This window comes from Zalophus californianus, chromosome 13, assembly GCF_009762305.2.
Source record: "Zalophus californianus isolate mZalCal1 chromosome 13, mZalCal1.pri.v2, whole genome shotgun sequence".
Taxonomy (NCBI): domain Eukaryota; kingdom Metazoa; phylum Chordata; class Mammalia; order Carnivora; family Otariidae; genus Zalophus; species Zalophus californianus.
The window spans coordinates 78,734,135-78,751,059 of NC_045607.1; the positions used below are offsets into that span (position 1 = coordinate 78,734,135).

General features: G+C 40.6%; 1 protein-coding gene across 7 annotated transcripts in view; it reads left to right on the forward strand.

Annotated features, from left to right (window-relative positions):
* The window catches only part of TRPM6 (transient receptor potential cation channel subfamily M member 6), a 164,664-nt gene that overhangs the window by 59,848 nt on the left and 87,891 nt on the right, over positions 1-16,925 (forward strand). For all 7 annotated transcript variants that reach the window (XM_027616436.2, XM_027616435.2, XM_027616433.2 and 4 more), the window contains 4 exons: positions 4,569-4,746; positions 8,230-8,443; positions 11,837-11,961; positions 15,886-16,057. In XM_027616436.2, coding sequence (XP_027472237.2) covers positions 4,569-4,746; positions 8,230-8,443; positions 11,837-11,961; positions 15,886-16,057 — 689 coding nt within the window. The remainder of the gene's footprint in view (positions 1-4,568; positions 4,747-8,229; positions 8,444-11,836; positions 11,962-15,885; positions 16,058-16,925) is intronic.

A 16,925-nucleotide genomic window follows, 5' to 3' on the forward strand; every position in this document is an offset into this window, starting at 1 on the left:
AGCTCTAATTCTGACACCAGTTTTGACGTGTGTGTCCTTTTTTCCAACACACCACCAGGTAATTAACTAAATCCTGCCTCTATCTACCTGGAAATAGCATATCAGATCCTATAGGTTAAGAGCTCAGTCCTGCTAGACCACCCTTCCTCCCCACACGTCAGGTGCCAGTCACAAGTCCACGTTATTACCTGTGCTTCTGACTGATAGGCTAGAGATCAGAGGTTCCCAAGAACTCTTCCATGGGTTCAATTAGTTTGCTAGCAAGGCTTCCAGAACTCAGAGAAACATTTACTTACATTTACCAGTTTATTATAAAGGATGTTATAAAGCAAAAACAGCCAGATGGAGGAGATGCATAGGACCAGCTATGTGGGAAGGGGCCCAGAGCTTCTGTGCACTTTTTGAGCAAGCCATTCTTCTAGCCCCTCCATGTGTTCGTTCACCAGCCTGAAGCCTCCCAATGCCATCCTTTCGAGGTTTTATGGAGGCTTTATTACATAGGCATGATTGGTTGAATCACTGGCCATTGGTGGTTGATTCAACCTCCAGCATCTTTTTCTTTCTTAGCATTTAGGAAATTTCAAGGGTTTTAGGGGCTCTGTGCCAGAAACGGGGGCAAAGAGCAAATCTATGTTTATTATAAATCATAACATCACACAAGCTGATGGGCAAAAATAACTCTTGCAGAATACAAATGTTAACAGCAATTTGCATTTTAAACTACGTGTTGGTAACTGGTTTTACCTTTCTCTTCTGTTAATGGAGGAAAATGAAAATTTCCTTAATTCTGATCATAGTTCACCTCATGGATCGACCCAGTGTTAAATTTGTTTTTTGAAAAAGGACAAATCTGGAATCCCAAGTTTGGCAAATCATGGCAAAAGGAAAACACCATCCACGGATGTAGGAGAGGAAGGAAAAGGTTGCTGGGTGTATTGGTCTGTTCAGCCTGCCATAATAGATTCCCACAGACTGGGTGGTTTAAACAATAATTTTTTTTTTTTTTTAAGATTTTATTTATTTGACAGAGAGAGAGACAGCGAGAGAGGGAACACAAGCAGGGGGAGTGGGAGAGGGAGAAGCAAGCTTCCCGCCGAGCAGGGAGCCCGATGTGGGGCTCGATCCCAGGACTCTGGGATCATGACCTGAGCCGAGGGCAGACGCTTAACGACTGAGCCACCCAGGCGCCCTTGATGTTTGATTCTTATTTTTCCATTTCTCTCTCTTACTTAATCAACTGCCACCCAGGCACCCCTAAACAATAAAAATTTTTATCTCAGAGCCGTGCGAGTCCCAGGTCAAGGTGCCATCAGAGTTGGTTTCTGATGAGGCCTCTCTTCTCGCTGTGTCTTCACATGGCCTTTGCTCTGTGCACTGGCAGAGCTCTTGTGTCTCTTCCTCTTTTTAGACACCATTCCTATCCGATTAGAGTCCTACCTCTATGACCTCACTGAAACTATTACTGCGTTATAGGCTCTGTCTCCAAATACAGCCACACTGGGATTAGGACTTCAACATAAAGAATTTTAGGGGACACCGTTCAGTTCCTAACACTGACTGAAGAGTTTCCATTTGACTAACCTCTTTTACCCTTCCTTAAATTATTTTTTCTTTCTTTTTAGTAATTACTTAAAATTTGCTAAAATTGAAAGCAAGCATAAGACTATATTGAAAAGAAGTGAAAAGGCTTCATTTACTCCTTCTGTTTCCTACTTTATTCTCCAGAACCTTTCCCTGGCAATTATTTTTCCCAAATTTGCAATCTTTAGAGGTAACCAATGCAAACTATACTAGAAAAATGTCTATTTCACACCATCCAGAACTTAAAAGTTGTTGAAACTTATAATTTTTGCACTGAGCTAAGACCTAGTTTGATTTTTTTTTTTCATGTGGGGAGTGAAATGCCCCGGTGTCAGTTACTGAGCGGTCTGTCCTATCCATTTGTGGTGTCATTTCTGTTCCACAACAAATTCCCATATGTCTGTGGCTCTGTTTCTAAGCTTTTCTTTAGTGTCATTGATCTACTTCTCCTGTTCCTGGTAAATGCCACTCTGCTTCATTATTATAGTTTTATAATATATCTTGATATCTGATAGGGCAAGTCCTCTTGCTTTATTCTTTTTTTTTTTTAAATCATTTTACTCTTTTAGACAATTTATACATCCGTATAAATGTTAAAATCGCTTTGTCAAATTCCCTGAAAAATTCTTTTAAGGGTTTGATGGGTATTTTATAGAATTTATAAAAATTTGGGGGGAATTGGCATTTGGTACCTTTACAAAGTTGAGTCTCAAGGTGAGATTTTAGTTAGTGATGTATAATTTGGAACTTCTGAAAGTTTTATTTTTTTATTTTTATTTTTTTTAAGATTTTATTTATTTATTTGAGAGAGAGAATGAGAGAGAGAGAGAGCACGAGAGGGGAGAGGGTCAGAGGGAGAAGCAGACTCCCTGCTGAGCAGGGAGCCCGATGCGGGACTCGATCCCGGGACTCCAGGATCATGACCTGAGCCGAAGGCAGTCGCTTAACCAACTGAGCCACCCAGGCGCCCCTTCTGAAAGTTTTAACTAACAGGATGGACATGGAAGCTTTTTTAAAAAATAGTTTAGGGGTAATTGGTTTCTTCTATGAGATCATCATGCCATAATTTAATGATCTGGTAAAAACTGGAATAAAACTGTATTGATTCAAGTCAAATGGATTAGGCTAGAAAAATACTCTGAGCAAAGTGGATTCAAACTGAAGAATGGTCCTATGAGAGGTTAGTGATTTATCTTTCCAGTTTCCAGGCGTGAATTATGGTTGCCTCCATTCATTCATGTTCTGTTTAGAAAAAGCCACAGTGAAATGAATCATTCAGCTTATGAATAGATGTTTTTCCATTTTGAAGACTATCCCTCATTCCGAAAGATAACCAGGTGATACATTTCTCTCTAGTAGATTCCAATTATGTATATTCTGTACGTTTGAGATTATTCCTTCACCCTCTGAGTCAAGAGGCCCTCCATATAGAACTCTAAAATGATCTGACTTCTTGTTGTCATCCTGTTCCTTGCTTAATTGAGCCCCATAACTTGTACATGTTTTTATGTTGCTTTTCACACCTACACACACAAAAAAGCCTGAATCACTTATAAAGCTGAATAACCTCTTTATATATAATAGGCATATGAAAGTTCTATATGCTCAAATTTTAATTTTTCCTTCTGATTTTTTTAATTCATGAAACATGAGAAGCTTATCGCCCTTTTGCCAATATGATTATTGTATTTTGTTAGTTTTTATATAGTTCTAGTTTCAAAGAGATTTAACCTTCTAATTTGCCTCGTTTTGTATCTGAAATAGTTTTTAAAACTTTTAATTTGCAGGAACATTTATTGAATTTTCCTTCCCTTGTAATTCTATCACATATTTATTATTTAATTTATATTTGTAGTCAAGCCTCACTCATGGCTCTTGTGGTAGCTCTGTGTTTAATATTTCTCTGATGTTGAATCTTTTTTGGCATTGGTTAATATTCTTGCCTTTTGATGTGCATATTATGTTTTACATGAAGACATTTTCTGACTCTCAAGTATTGCATGTTGGAGATTTTTAGTTTTTTTCTTGTTGAGATATAATTGACAGAAAATAAACTGCACATATTTAAAATGTACAACTTGATTTTTTTTTTACCATCTTAACCATTTTAAGTGTGTGTAGCTAGTAGTGTTAGTTCCGTTGTGCAACAGATCTTCAGAACTTTTTCATCTTGCAAAACTGAAATTCTGTGTCCATTAAACAGTAACTCCCCACTGGCCACTCCTCCTAGCCTCTAGCAACCACCATTCTACTGTCTGTCTCTGTGGATCTGACTACTTTTTTTTTTATGATACAGCACTTTTTTTTTTTATGACTGATTCCATTTAGCATACTATCCTCAAGGTTTATCCCTATTTTCGTGTATCACAGGATTCCTCCCTTTTTTAAGGCTGAATAATAGTCCATTATATGTATATGCCACATTTTGTTTACGCATTCATCTGTCAACTTGGCTATTATGAATAATGCTTTGTAATACTTATATGAACATGGGTGTGCACAAGACTTTGGGTATTTTTTTTTTTTAAAACATTCCCTAGATGATTTTAATGTGCAGCTAAGGGAGAGAACCACTGAGGGTGTTTCTAAACTCAGAAGACAATCCAGTGATATAAGTCTAATATAAATCTAATGTGAAATTTTATTATTTACTTATTTATTTTTTAAGATTTTATGTATTTGACACAGAGAGACACAGCGAGAGAGGGAACACAAGCAGGGGGAGTGGGAGAGGGAGAAGCAGGCTTCCCGCGGAGCAGGGAGCCCGATGCGGGGCTCCATCCCAGGACCCTGGGATCATGACCTGAGCCGAGGGCAGACGCTCAATGACTGAGCCACCCAGGCGCCCCCTAATGTGAAATTAAAAAATATTGTTCATATATGCCATCTATATATTACCCTAGAAAAGTGTAGAAACGGTACATCTGTTTTCTATTTTGACATTGTGTGTTTTCTAATCTGAAACTGGTTTTCATCCCATCCTTAAGGTGTTACTGTGGGCGATTGATTGGAGACCATCATGGCATAGATTACTCCTGGACCATCTCAGCTGCCAGTGGTAACGAAAATGAACAGTGGTCTGTTGAAAAGCATACGACGAAAAGCCCTACAGATACGTTTGGCACTATTAATTTTCAAGATGGAGAGCACACCCACCACTCCAAGGTTTGCTAATAACTCACATTATTTTTGGTAGTTTTTAACAGAAGATAACCTCCAAATGTTTCTGCAAATTTTATCTCCAAGTGTAGATGATCAGATGACCGAGTTTTATTGCAAAAATGATCCGTGTTATTGACCTCTTCACAAAAATGACCTGACCCTTCTCTTTCCTTTCTGTCTGAGGGACATGGTACCTTTCCCAGGTGTGGTGTGGCCCACTCTATTTGATCTCTTTTAGCAAGCTTATGCCTTCTCTATGGGAGAATGGCTTATTGCTCTTGAGACAGTTGCCAAAGGGCTGCCCTTTTCTTAAGGAGTGGAAGAAAGTCACTGCCAAAGAGATGGTTTTAGCTGAAGCATGGCCATAGCAATTACTAGTACCTTGTGGCTGTTCATGCTTGCTATGTCCTTGCGAGAGGAAATGTGGACATTTCTCTCTGTATCTCCCCGCAAGTGATCGTGCTTAGGCTTTCCAGGCCAGTCTTGCTCCTGTCCCTAATATGATAATTTTGCATGTAATTTGCATAATACTGACGCTTCAGCTATCTCTCAGGTGTTTTTTCCTTGAGCTTGTCAATCACCTGCTGCTTTTTCAGAGACAGATTTCCCTGGGGAACCTGCACGGGGCATCCACCTCAGGAAAGCCTCAAATCAGCTGTACCCTAGAGTGTGGCCATCAGTTGGATGGATTTGAAACAACCGTTCTTAATAATGCAATCATAATCAAGTTTTGTAATGCAGTTTTACAGTAATCTACGTTTCCAGTTATTAATCGTCTTGTATTTAGCTTTGTGTGTTGATGTTCTCTTTAGTTGGTGAGAAAACTGCCCTTATTCTCCTCTGTAATCTTTTCTGGAAGCTGACTCTTATTACCCTGTATGTAATTTTCCCCATAAGTTTTAGTCTTCCTCCTTTTGCTTTTATGTTTATTCATAATCACCTTCATTTCCTCATTTTTTCTTCCATTTGACAAAGATTTATTAGGTGCTCATACTTTGCTATGCCCCAAAGAGCATTATGTTCCATGTACTAACATTGTTTACAGTCTAGTGAGGGGAAACAGGAAATAAATATAGTGACCATGGGTGGGGTGGGAATACAGTGTTCTTCAAGAAAATGGGAAGGGTCACTCCTGTTTTTCTGGGGCAATGTGAGTGTGTCAAGGAAGTATTGGGAAGTATAGGGACAGCTAAGCTGAGATCAGAAAGGTAAGTGAGGTGTTTTGGTGTCAGGTGAGGCAGAGGGCTAAGAGCACTCGAGGCTTGTGGGAAGGCCAAGGGAGAATATGGTGCATATAGGGGAACTGAAAATACGGTTCAGCAGATCTCCTGATCGCTCATATGTTCTGTGCTTAGCATTAGATCGCCATTACATCCTGAGTACCTGAATGCACTTTATTTGATCTCTCAGAAGAGAAGCAGCTACTTTTTATATTTAAGCACAGATTTGTACTTCCGTCTACGGTGAGAGGCCGGAAAGCTGTGAGAGCTGGTTATTCATCTCCCACCCCTGCGTTCCCTTTCCCAGTTTTATGCCTCCCACCTCATTCCAGGAAGGGTTTGAGGAGAATCTAGGCCCGTAAGAATCTGCCTGAGTTAGTTATAAAGGAGGGAGGGGGAGGGGGAAGGAAAGTCATTAACCTTTAGCACCATCTTCAATTGGCCTTTGGAATAAAAGACTAGTGCTGAGTTAATCAAAGTTGTTTATCTGAAATCTCAGGGAGGAGTGTCCGCTAGAACTAAAAGGACTTCTAGATGAAAGAGAGAGGCACCTGGGAGAGGGTTGAGCTAGAGGAACCGAGTCAGAGCTGCCTCCCTCCTCTGCCTTTACTGGAGATTTGGAGCAACACAAACCATTGCACAAAGGTTAACTTGTATTTTTTCCTACTACTTGAATATGTAATAAAGCCATGGCAACTCATTTTCCTCCCTTAGAAATTGAATCCTGATTACCCTTAGGTTCTATTACATTCTGTGATGGCTGTAACATTTTAAAAATTAAATAAAGGGATTATGTTTTAAGAATTTCAAAGGTGCGGAGTGCCTGGGTGGCTCAGTCGTTAAGCGTCTGCCTTCGGCTCAGGTCATGATCCCGGGGTCCCGGGATCAAGCCCCGCATTGGGCTCCCTGCTCGGCGGGAAGCCTGCTTCTCCCTCTCCCTCTCCCCCTGCTTGTGTTCCCTCTCTCGCTGTGTCTCTCTCTGTCAAATAAATAAATAAAATCTTAAAAAAAAAATTTCAAAGGTGAATAGACAATTGTTTTAAGGCACTATTACATTCTGGAAGATAGGTGATAATTCTATTTGCATATGTATGAAGAGCTCCACCTGTGGTTCTTTTTGGTATAGTTTTCTAATTCATGGTTTCTTATTGTCCTTATTCCTGTAAATCTGACTTGGTCTTGTTGGTTAGCTTATGCCTGAGGATGGCAAACTCCTCTCAGTATGATTTTAACAGTCTGTATGTGGCTGCATCTATTGGAAAAAGAGAGCCAGCTATACACTATGATCTTACGCAAAACACAAAATGATTCCGGTCCTACCTGCTGATTCAGATTTCTCTCATTTTTTCTTTGGGTTACACTGACTAGTTAAAAATATGACTCTTGTGAGAAGTATTTGTTTTGGAAAAAGACATTTTCAGAGGGATAATTACATATAAAGGGAATGGTTAGAATGTAAAATTTACAGTAAATTAGAAGTACATGCTCCCGGATCATAATTTGATTTAAATTATAGAAATATATGAAATAGTCAAGTAAATTAAAACAGTGATGTGGTTTTGGAATATATCTGAGGTTCGGTGGGGTGAGGTCTGGAGCCAACGACCAAGAACGAATTCTTGAGACGTCTTTGGTGCAAACTGGTGGTTTATTAAAGCCCGGGGACAGGGCCCGTGGGCAGGAAGAGCTGCGGCACCAGGGGCTTGAGGAGTGGCTGATTATACACTCAGGAGTTGGGGGACGTAAGGAAAAGGGAGGTTTCAAAAGAACTTTCATATGCTAAAGAGGACCTACAAGATAATGGAGCCTTTGCCATTGTCAAGTTAAGGTTGTTTTCCCCTCTAGCAATGTATTAACTTTAAGATAGTGCTTTGTCTTCAGCTAGTCTTCTGCTCCCTCATCAAGAGCGTGTATGAAAAACCCCATTTCACCTATTTCTATTTAAAATGGGTTTCCTGGAGTAGTGGTTTTTACCAGTTTGAAGTATTTATGCCTCATCTCAGACCTTCTAGAGAACATTGGTGGGCCAACCCTGAAAGCCAGAGGAAGCCTTCCTACCGTGACTTGTTAATTCCCAGAAGGAACTTACAGGGGGCGTGGGATCCTTTCAAAGTAAATGTTTCCATTATACAACGATGAACTTTTAAAGAAATCTCAGACACTTCCTTTTAAGTTTTGGCCATTTCAGTCGCCCTGCTGTGTGCTCATTGTTACCGGCGTGTAGTTTTTCCTACTTTATGTACATGTGTCTATGCATATCTTCCAGTATATTAGAACTTCTTATGATACAAAGTTGGATCATCTGTTACATTTAATGTTGAAAGAGTGGAAGATGGAACTGCCAAAGCTGGTGATCTCTGTCCACGGGGGCATCCAGAACTTCAAGATGCCCTCCAAACTTAAAGAGATCTTCAGCCAAGGTTTGGTCAAAGCTGCAGAGACAACAGGAGCGTGGATAATAACTGAAGGCATTAATACTGGTAAAGTGCACTCCCTGCTTCATTTAAAAACAAAACAAAACAAAACCCTCTTTCTAACTGAATCCGGTAGTATGGCACCTAATCTCTGCTCTGCAGTGCTCCCAGGAGACGTGGTGGCATAAGAGAGAAAGACAAAAAGCATAATGGCTAGAAAAAAGCCCAGAATCATAGACCTTTCCTGGAATGCGTTTTTACCATTGTTAAAATACGCTGTTTTAACGCAACTGTGGGTAAACTTCTGGCAAAGAAAATAGTCTTTTCATGAACTTTAGACCATGGTGAGGTTTGAAAGGATGCAGAATCCATCCAAGTATGGAGTGTGTGGGCTTGGGCGTGAGCTAAACTCACCAGGGTCAAGTTCAACAACAAAAATACAACTGAGTAAATTTGAAGATCTAATTGGTTTTATTAAGCAATTCATGAATTAAGCACCATCCCATTTACCAAGTAAAGAGATGCCCACAGAAGTTTGTACTACAAAATGGAAGGTTTTTATAGGGAGGAGGGTGGGGCAAGGAAGTTATTAGCAAAAGAAAAGGAAGGATCGGTCCAAGCAAGGTCTTCTTCCCTCAGGGGGAACGGCAGGGGGGCTAATCATGCAGATTACCTCATCTTCCTTTGTGGGGTGTGTGTGTGTGGGGGGGGGGGAGTGGGGGGGGATGAAGAGAGTCCTTCTGACAGATTACCTCATTGATACTGATCAGAAAATTTCTCATTGAATGGTTAAGACTACATTTCTGGGGGAGGTTGGAACTGCAATTAGGTTAGGCTAGGTTAGGTATTAAGCCCCAGTTTGATAACTTGGCTTAAGTGATTCCATTTTGGGCCTTTGGTTTCCCTTTTTAACAACATAGGCTTTATTTTACTTACTGCTGTGTGTGTGTGTGTTTAAAATTTAGGTTAGGACCAGTTAAGGAACACAAATATAATAGTGTGAAGACTATTAAAATAGTTCATATAAACAAAAGAAATGAGAAATGAGACCTACTTGGAGCTTTCTTCAACAATAATCAGGACCTGACCCCATTCAACCACAACTCCTTAGGGCCTGACTGCTCAGGGAGGGACATCTGGACCAGCAGCATCAGCATCACCTGGGAGCTTGCTGGGAATGCAGATCTCAGATACCTTCCCAGACCAGCAGGACCTAAATCTGCATTTTGACAACATCCCCAGATGATTCTTCTGCACATTTAAATTTGAGAAGTGTTGCTCACCGGCTTCTGCCTATTCTTGAGCTGCTTCTCAACTGCAGTATCTGGCCTGAATGTTTGACATTTAATCGAATGCCACAAGTCTTATGTATATAGCATTTGGATAGATGCTGTGGCTGAAAGATGAGTAAGGTATGCACCCTGGGTTTAGTGATAAGGTGGACCATGGTAACAGTGAGCAACTAACTATAATCAGTGCTGACTGGATCATAGTTGAGATACAAAGCAAGTGTTTGGGAGTACAAGGAAGAGGAAGTCACATTTCAGTTCCAGCTGAGGGCACCCGGGAAGGCATGCAGCAGAATATAACACTTGGCGTTGACCTTGAGGGAAGGGTAGGAAGGAGCATCCTAGACAGAGGTGGGAGTTCAAGGCCAGGCACATGGCTGGCAGGCACATGGCTGGAGGTGAAGGCGTGTGTAGAAAGAGGCAATAAGGCTACGGGCTGGATGTGCCATGTGTCAGAGGACAGGGACAAGGGAGACTGGAGCCAGACTGGGTGCCATGCTTTTGGGCTGAGGTTTTATTCTCTGTGTAGCAGGGGACCCTCAAAGGAATTCGGACAGGAGAATGGATAGGAAATGACATAGTCAGACCTGGTTTTAGGGAGAGTCTCAGTAGACGGTATATACTAAGATCACATGTGGGATGCTGAAATACATCCACCAGCATCACCATGCTCGTAACCCATGCCAAACCTATGGAGTCTAAATCTCTATTTTTTTTTAAATATTTTATTTATTTGTCAGAGAGAGAGAGCGCACAAGGGGGCGGGGCGGGGGAGGCAGGCAGAGGGAGAAGCAGACTCTCCGCTGAGCAGGGAGCCCGATGCGGGACTCGATCCCAAGACCATAGGATCATGACTTGAGCCAAAGGCAGACACTTAACGGACTGAGCCACCCAGGCGTCCCTGAGTCCAAATCTCTATTGCAGTGGATGGCTGCACAGCTGATATTGATATATCAGATCCCTGATTCTAGAAAATGACTCTGGGCAAAGTGTGAAAAATAGGGTGGAGGGGAAAATGCCAGAGAGGGGGAAATGATTAGGTGCTGTGCATCAGATGCTTGCAATAGAGTTTTGTTTGTTTGTTTCTGTGCTAACGACACATAGAGGACCGGTACTATATATAAGAGGAGAAAGTGGTGCAATGCAGTGTTGTCATTAAAAGGCAGATTAAGCCAATCTCAAAGGCCACATACTGCACGATTCTAATAACTATATGACATGCTGGAAAAGGCAAAATGGGAGAGAGTAAAAAGATCGGTGGTTGTATGGAATCTACAGCACCAATCCCTAATGTAAACTACGGCGTTTGGGTGATAATGATGTGTTAGTACAGGTTAGTATAGGTTCATCAGTTATAACAAATGTACCACGGAGGGGGGATGTTAACAGTGGGGGGAGGCTGTGGGTATATAGATTAGGGGGTGCAAGGGAAGTCTGTACTACTGGCTCAGTTTTGTGTGAACCTAAAATTGCTTTAAAAAATAAAGTCTGTTTAAAAAAGGAAAGTCAGATATCCTGGTTTTGGAATCCAAACTCTACAAATTGCCAGCTCTATAACGCTGGGCAAATTATTTAACTTCTTTATTGACTCAATTCTTGCCTATAAAATAGACCAAATAAAGTTTCTACTTAAAGTGTAAATACTTATAAAACACTTAAAAAAGTACCTGGTGCATTGTAAGAGTTTGGTCAGTGCCGGCTATAATTATTGCTGTTGTTATTAATTCCAGAAGGTCAAAGATGAATATTAGTTCTGGAATATTTCTGTCTATAAAGCTATTAACTTAATTTGCTTCAATGAAGCAAGGGCCATATGTGCAGGATGTTTTGCTGAGACAATTGAGAAGGTTAGAGAAAAAAAAAAAATTAGAACATTCATGTTGGCCTCACAGGACTTTCTGGGCAGTCAAAAATAGGGTCAGGACTGAGGTTGTAAGCAAAAATTGCCCAAAGGGAGAAGAGAATTGTTCAGGTAAAGAGATCAGTGATAGGAGAAAGCAGTGTTAAAAGAGAGTAGAGAAAGACAAGATCACAGAAATTCATTCCGCTGTGTCAGCGACTTTCCCTAAGAATGTCCCTTTGCATATGTCCATGCCCGTTTGTCTCTTCCCAGCAGTCACGGTGTTTTGCATGATTCGTCTTGTTAAAGTTTGATCTCTGTTGTTCATAGGCGTGTCCAAACATGTTGGGGATGCCCTGAAAGCCCATTCCTTCCAGTCCTTGAGAAAAATCTGCACAGTTGGAATCCCTCCTTGGGGTGTCATTGAGAACCAAAGAGATCTTATTGGAAAAGATGTAAGTAGACAACAAAAGGAAATGAATGTGTATCTAATTGCCAACTCAGCACTACGCCTGGGCATCTAAAAGGCATCTCCAATGTAATATACCCCAAACCAATTTTGTCTTCCTACTTGCCCTGTCTTAGAAAATGATGATCTCATCCTTGCAGTTGTTCAAGCCAAAAACCTTGGACTAATCCTGGAATGATCTGTTTCAACACCTCAAACCTAATCCATCAGTAAATTATCTCGGCTTCATTTTAGATGTAAAAATACCTGTGGAATATGACCTCTTCTCATTACTCCCACTGTTACTAAGCGGGTCCAAACCACCATTTTCTGTCACCTGGATGATTGCAGTAATAGCTTTCCCTTCTCTCATCCCTGTCACTCCTTGTAATCCAATCTTAACACAGTAGCCAGACTCATTCTTCTAAAATATAAATCAGATCGTGCTCTTCCCCTATGAAAAGCCCTTCAGTGGCTCCTGTCTTGCTCAGAATAATACCCGAGTTTCTTGTAGTGGGGTGTGTGTGTGTGTGTGTGATAAAACAAGGAACATTCCTGATTTGACCCTTGTACCACTCTGCTTTATTCGTTCCTGTGTATCGATTCTTTGATCCTCTTTTTCTATAGGGAATGGACTTGTCTAAGTCTGTTTATAAGAATAGTGTAATTTCTTTTTTTTTTTTTTTAAAGATCTTATTTATTTATTTGACAGAGAGAGACACAGCGAGAGAGGGAACACAAGCAGGGGGAGTGGGAGAGGGAGAAGCAGGCTTCCCGCCGAGCAGGGAGCCCGATGCGGGGCTCGATCTCAGGACCCTGGGATCATGACCTGAGCCGAAGGCAGACGCTTAACGACTGAGCCACCCAGGCGCCCCAAGAATAGTGTATGTTTCTGATAAAAATCTCAGGTATTACAAAAGGTATGAAGAGGAAAGATAACCACTATTAATATCTTGGTGTGTATCATTCCATAATTTTTTCTAAGTATGTGTACATATGTATAATAAAAAAAGAGTTTGTATGAAAAAAAAGTAGTAACAGAAACCCACCAATGTAAATATGTTTTTTATTTTTATTTTTGTTCATTTTTGTGAATCTGTTCTTTGGCTTAACTATTACTATTACTATATAACTATTATTAACAGTTACTTCTCTATGTCAATTAATATAGACGTGTATGGTTTAACTTTCATTTTGGAAAATTTCACACATATTAAAGAGTAGAGAGATTTAAATAATGAAATCCTATGCACCCATCTCCCAGCTTCAACAATTATGAGATTAGAGCCAATTTTCTTTCATCTGTCCCTTTATCCATTCCCCACCTCTTCACTCCAATATTTTGAAGCAAATTCCAGACATCAAATAATGTCTCTGGTAAATATTTTATCCAGTATTTCTAATTTAGCACTTGATTTACCAATACTTTGATATTTCTAAATACCAATAAGTAGATATTTCTGAAATATATGGATAATTAAAAAATATATAACCATATTGCCATTTTCATACCTAAAAAAATTAACAATTCCTGAATATCAACAAATAGCCGGTCTTTGTTCAGCGTTCTGATTGTGTCATACTTTTTAGTTGTTTGATTTTTTTTTTTTTTTGACGATTTTGTTTGAGAGAGCAAGAACGAGACAGAGAGAGAACACAAGTGGGGAGGAGGGGTAGAGGGAGAGGTCCTGACGTGGAGCTAAATCCCAGGATCCTGGGATCGTGACCTGAGCCGAAGGCAGATGCTTATCCGACTGAGCCATCCAGGTGCCCTAGTTGTTTGATTTCATAATCCAGAAAGGTTCCCTATATTGTGATGGTTTGAGATGTCTCTTGAGTCACTTTCAGTCTTTTGTTGTTGTTGTTAGAGAGGGAGGAGAGGAAGGGCTGAGGAGCGGGGGAATCCCAAGCAGGCTCCACGCCCAGCATGGAGCTTGATGCCGGGCTGATCTCACAACCCTGAGATCATGACCTGAGCCGAAATCAAGAGTTGGATGCTTAACTGGCTGAGCCACCCAGGTGCCCCTCAGTCATTTTTAATCTATGGATTTTTCCTCCATCTCTCTCTCTCTCTCTCTCTCTCTCTCTCTCTCTCTCTCTCTCTCTCTCGGTGCAATTAATTTGTTAAAGAACTAGGTCATTTTTCCTGAAGAGTTTCCCATAGTTTGGATTTTGCAGATTTAGCCTGTTATACTAAGGCTTAGGGTATTTATTTGTTTCTTGTCTTTCTTGTAAATTGGTAGTTTGATCCAAAGGTATGATCAAATACCAGATTTTTTGTGCAAGTTTATGCCACGAGAGATGTGTCCTTCCCTTGTAACTTATGATCATCTTTCTTTTTATGATGTCCTTGCCTAGATTCATGATCTCAACTGAGTTGCAAATGCTGATATTTAATTATAGTGTTCTTTCTTTATTAGCTTAAACACTCTATAAAAGAAACATTTTCTCATCAACCTTTTGGTTTACCTTGTGATACAGTTGTATGGGAAAGGGCAGAATAAATGCTTGATTCTTTCTCTTTATTTTCCAGCTTTCAAAGCAATGATTCGTTATCTGTCAGCCTCCAACAAGAACAATGAGGTTTTTTTTGGTTCATGAATTGAAACATATCGAATATTAAATATGTTTCAATTCATCTATTCTAGTTATTACTCTTAATTATGCTCAGATTGTCCCATTTTGGCCAGTGGAAACTTTTCAAGTTGTCTCCTGAGTCCTTTTAACACAATAATAGCTGTTTTTCATTGCTTCTTTGTGTTTTAGTATAAAAAAATGTTCCGGACTAATTGTGTATATTTTTGCTCCTTGAGAAATGGCTGGTTTTTTTTTTTAGTGGGAAATTGTATTCTAGGGGCCAACAGTGCATTCTGATTTTTTATGCCTGATAATGTTCTACTGTACTATAGTACTTTAATAATATTATAATTTAACCTTTCCTCTATTGTTCATTTTTTGCTTTTATAAAAAATGATATTGTTGTGATAAGATACTTCAGAAGTATTAAATCTCTCAATTATTTTCTTTTTGGTTTCTGGTGTCAGTGTCGCGTTTAGGAATTAATTAAGGTAACTTTTAAAGACTAATGTTTGATAAAGTTTGTAGTGCTTTTCCCATCATTATTTCTTTTAAGCTTCAGAGCGACCCTCTGCTGTAGGAATTATTATTCTCACTTATACATGAGCAAAGTAAGCCTGAGAAAGGAGATAAGAGTTACCCCGAATTAAAATTAGGAAGTAGAAGAGTCTGGACTTAAACTGGGTCCCTCTGGCTCCAAATACTGTGCTTTTATCTCTAAAAACAAATAAGAATTGGAGTAGCTTAAGGAAGAGTCCACAAATATTAATAAAGATCTGGATGTTCTATATTAAATGGATGGATCTCCATTCAGTTGATTGGCTGTTACTCTCCATTCCATTTGGAATACGAAAAAAAAAGTGGTATCACATTATTTTGGAGTAGGTCTATTGAAAGACCTATTTTTTGGATAGTGATGTAGTCTGTGTATCACTGTACTTTTTTGAACTGTTTTATAATCTTGAGGCAAGGTAAGTACAGAAATTATAAATATTTAGAACCATTTTTAGCAACGTGGAAATGCTGTGACATCTGAGCATATGGCCAGTGGGCTTATCTTGCTGAGCATGGCATGTGGGAGAGTTGTTGAACTTGTGTCATGACTCTCATGTAGCATGAGCCGCATACTGGTTACACATAGTAGGACCATATACCAATCCATTAAAAGATGGGAGATTTAAAAAAACAAATTGATCCTTCACCACAGATAGCTTGAGAAACACTGCTCTGGGTAGCAAGTAGTACTTACTAACCTTGGCACGAACTCCATGATGCATGGACAGGCCTTATGGAGCAGGTGAGCCCAGAGAAGGACCTTGAGCTCTGACCTTCTCTTCTCTCCACTGTCTTCCAGGTGGTGTGCTTGTACCAGACTCTGGGCAACCCCCTCAGCAAGCTCACCACACTCAACAGCATGCATTCCCACTTCATCTTGTCCGATGATGGGACTGTGGGCAAGTATGGAAATGAGATGAAGCTCAGGAGGAACCTGGAAAAGTACCTCTCTCTGCAGAAAATACACAGCTGTGAGTACCACAGAGGCTCAGCCACCAGGGCCTGGTTGGGGGGCTGCTATGGAGAAAGGCACTCCTTTGTCATCCATACAGAGTGGAGAGGTCCAAGCTGGTCACTGCCTTAAATTAACATGTGTGAACCCACAGCCCGAAGAAAGCAGGATGTGAGGTGGTGTGGAATTGTGGGTGACAGGAGAGAGGAAGAAGTCTTGGGGGACAGCATAATCAGGAGAGGCCTTCTGCAACAGTGGAGACTCTAGCATAGCCTCCAGCTGTCCGTAGGGTAGGACACGTGGAGGATGGTTGTGTGTGGGGGGGAGTATTGACACCAGAATGGGACTGACTGAAGAGCAGTAAGGAGACTGGCCTGAGAAGAGGGGGGGTATGAGTTTGACCATCAGGGAAGATGGCATTTCATGTATGGTGGCATACCCCAGATAGAGAAGCATTAAAACCATACAGGGCTTTTAGAAATAGGGACCTTTGAAGGTTTCAGTGTTGTGTGTCGATTCCATGATGCTTTGAGATGGCCATTTTGGTAGTGTTAAAAAAACTAAATTCATCTGAGTAAATTTAAAGATCTTACTGGTCTTCTTCAGTGATTCATCAGTTGGGCAGCATCCCATCTGGCAGATAGAGAGAGGGGAGTTCCAAGGAACTGGACAGAATGGAAGACTTTTATAGGCAGAAGGAGGTGTGGCAAGGGAGTTCTTCTAACAAGGAGTGGATTGTTTTGGGCAAGATCACCTTCCTCTGGGGGAAGGCGGGGTGGGCGTGGGCGTCCTACCAGGCAGATGACCTCACTAGTGCCAACCAGGTAATTCCAGACTGACTGGTTAAAGGTTACGTTCGTGGGAGAGGTTGCAACTGCCATTAGGTC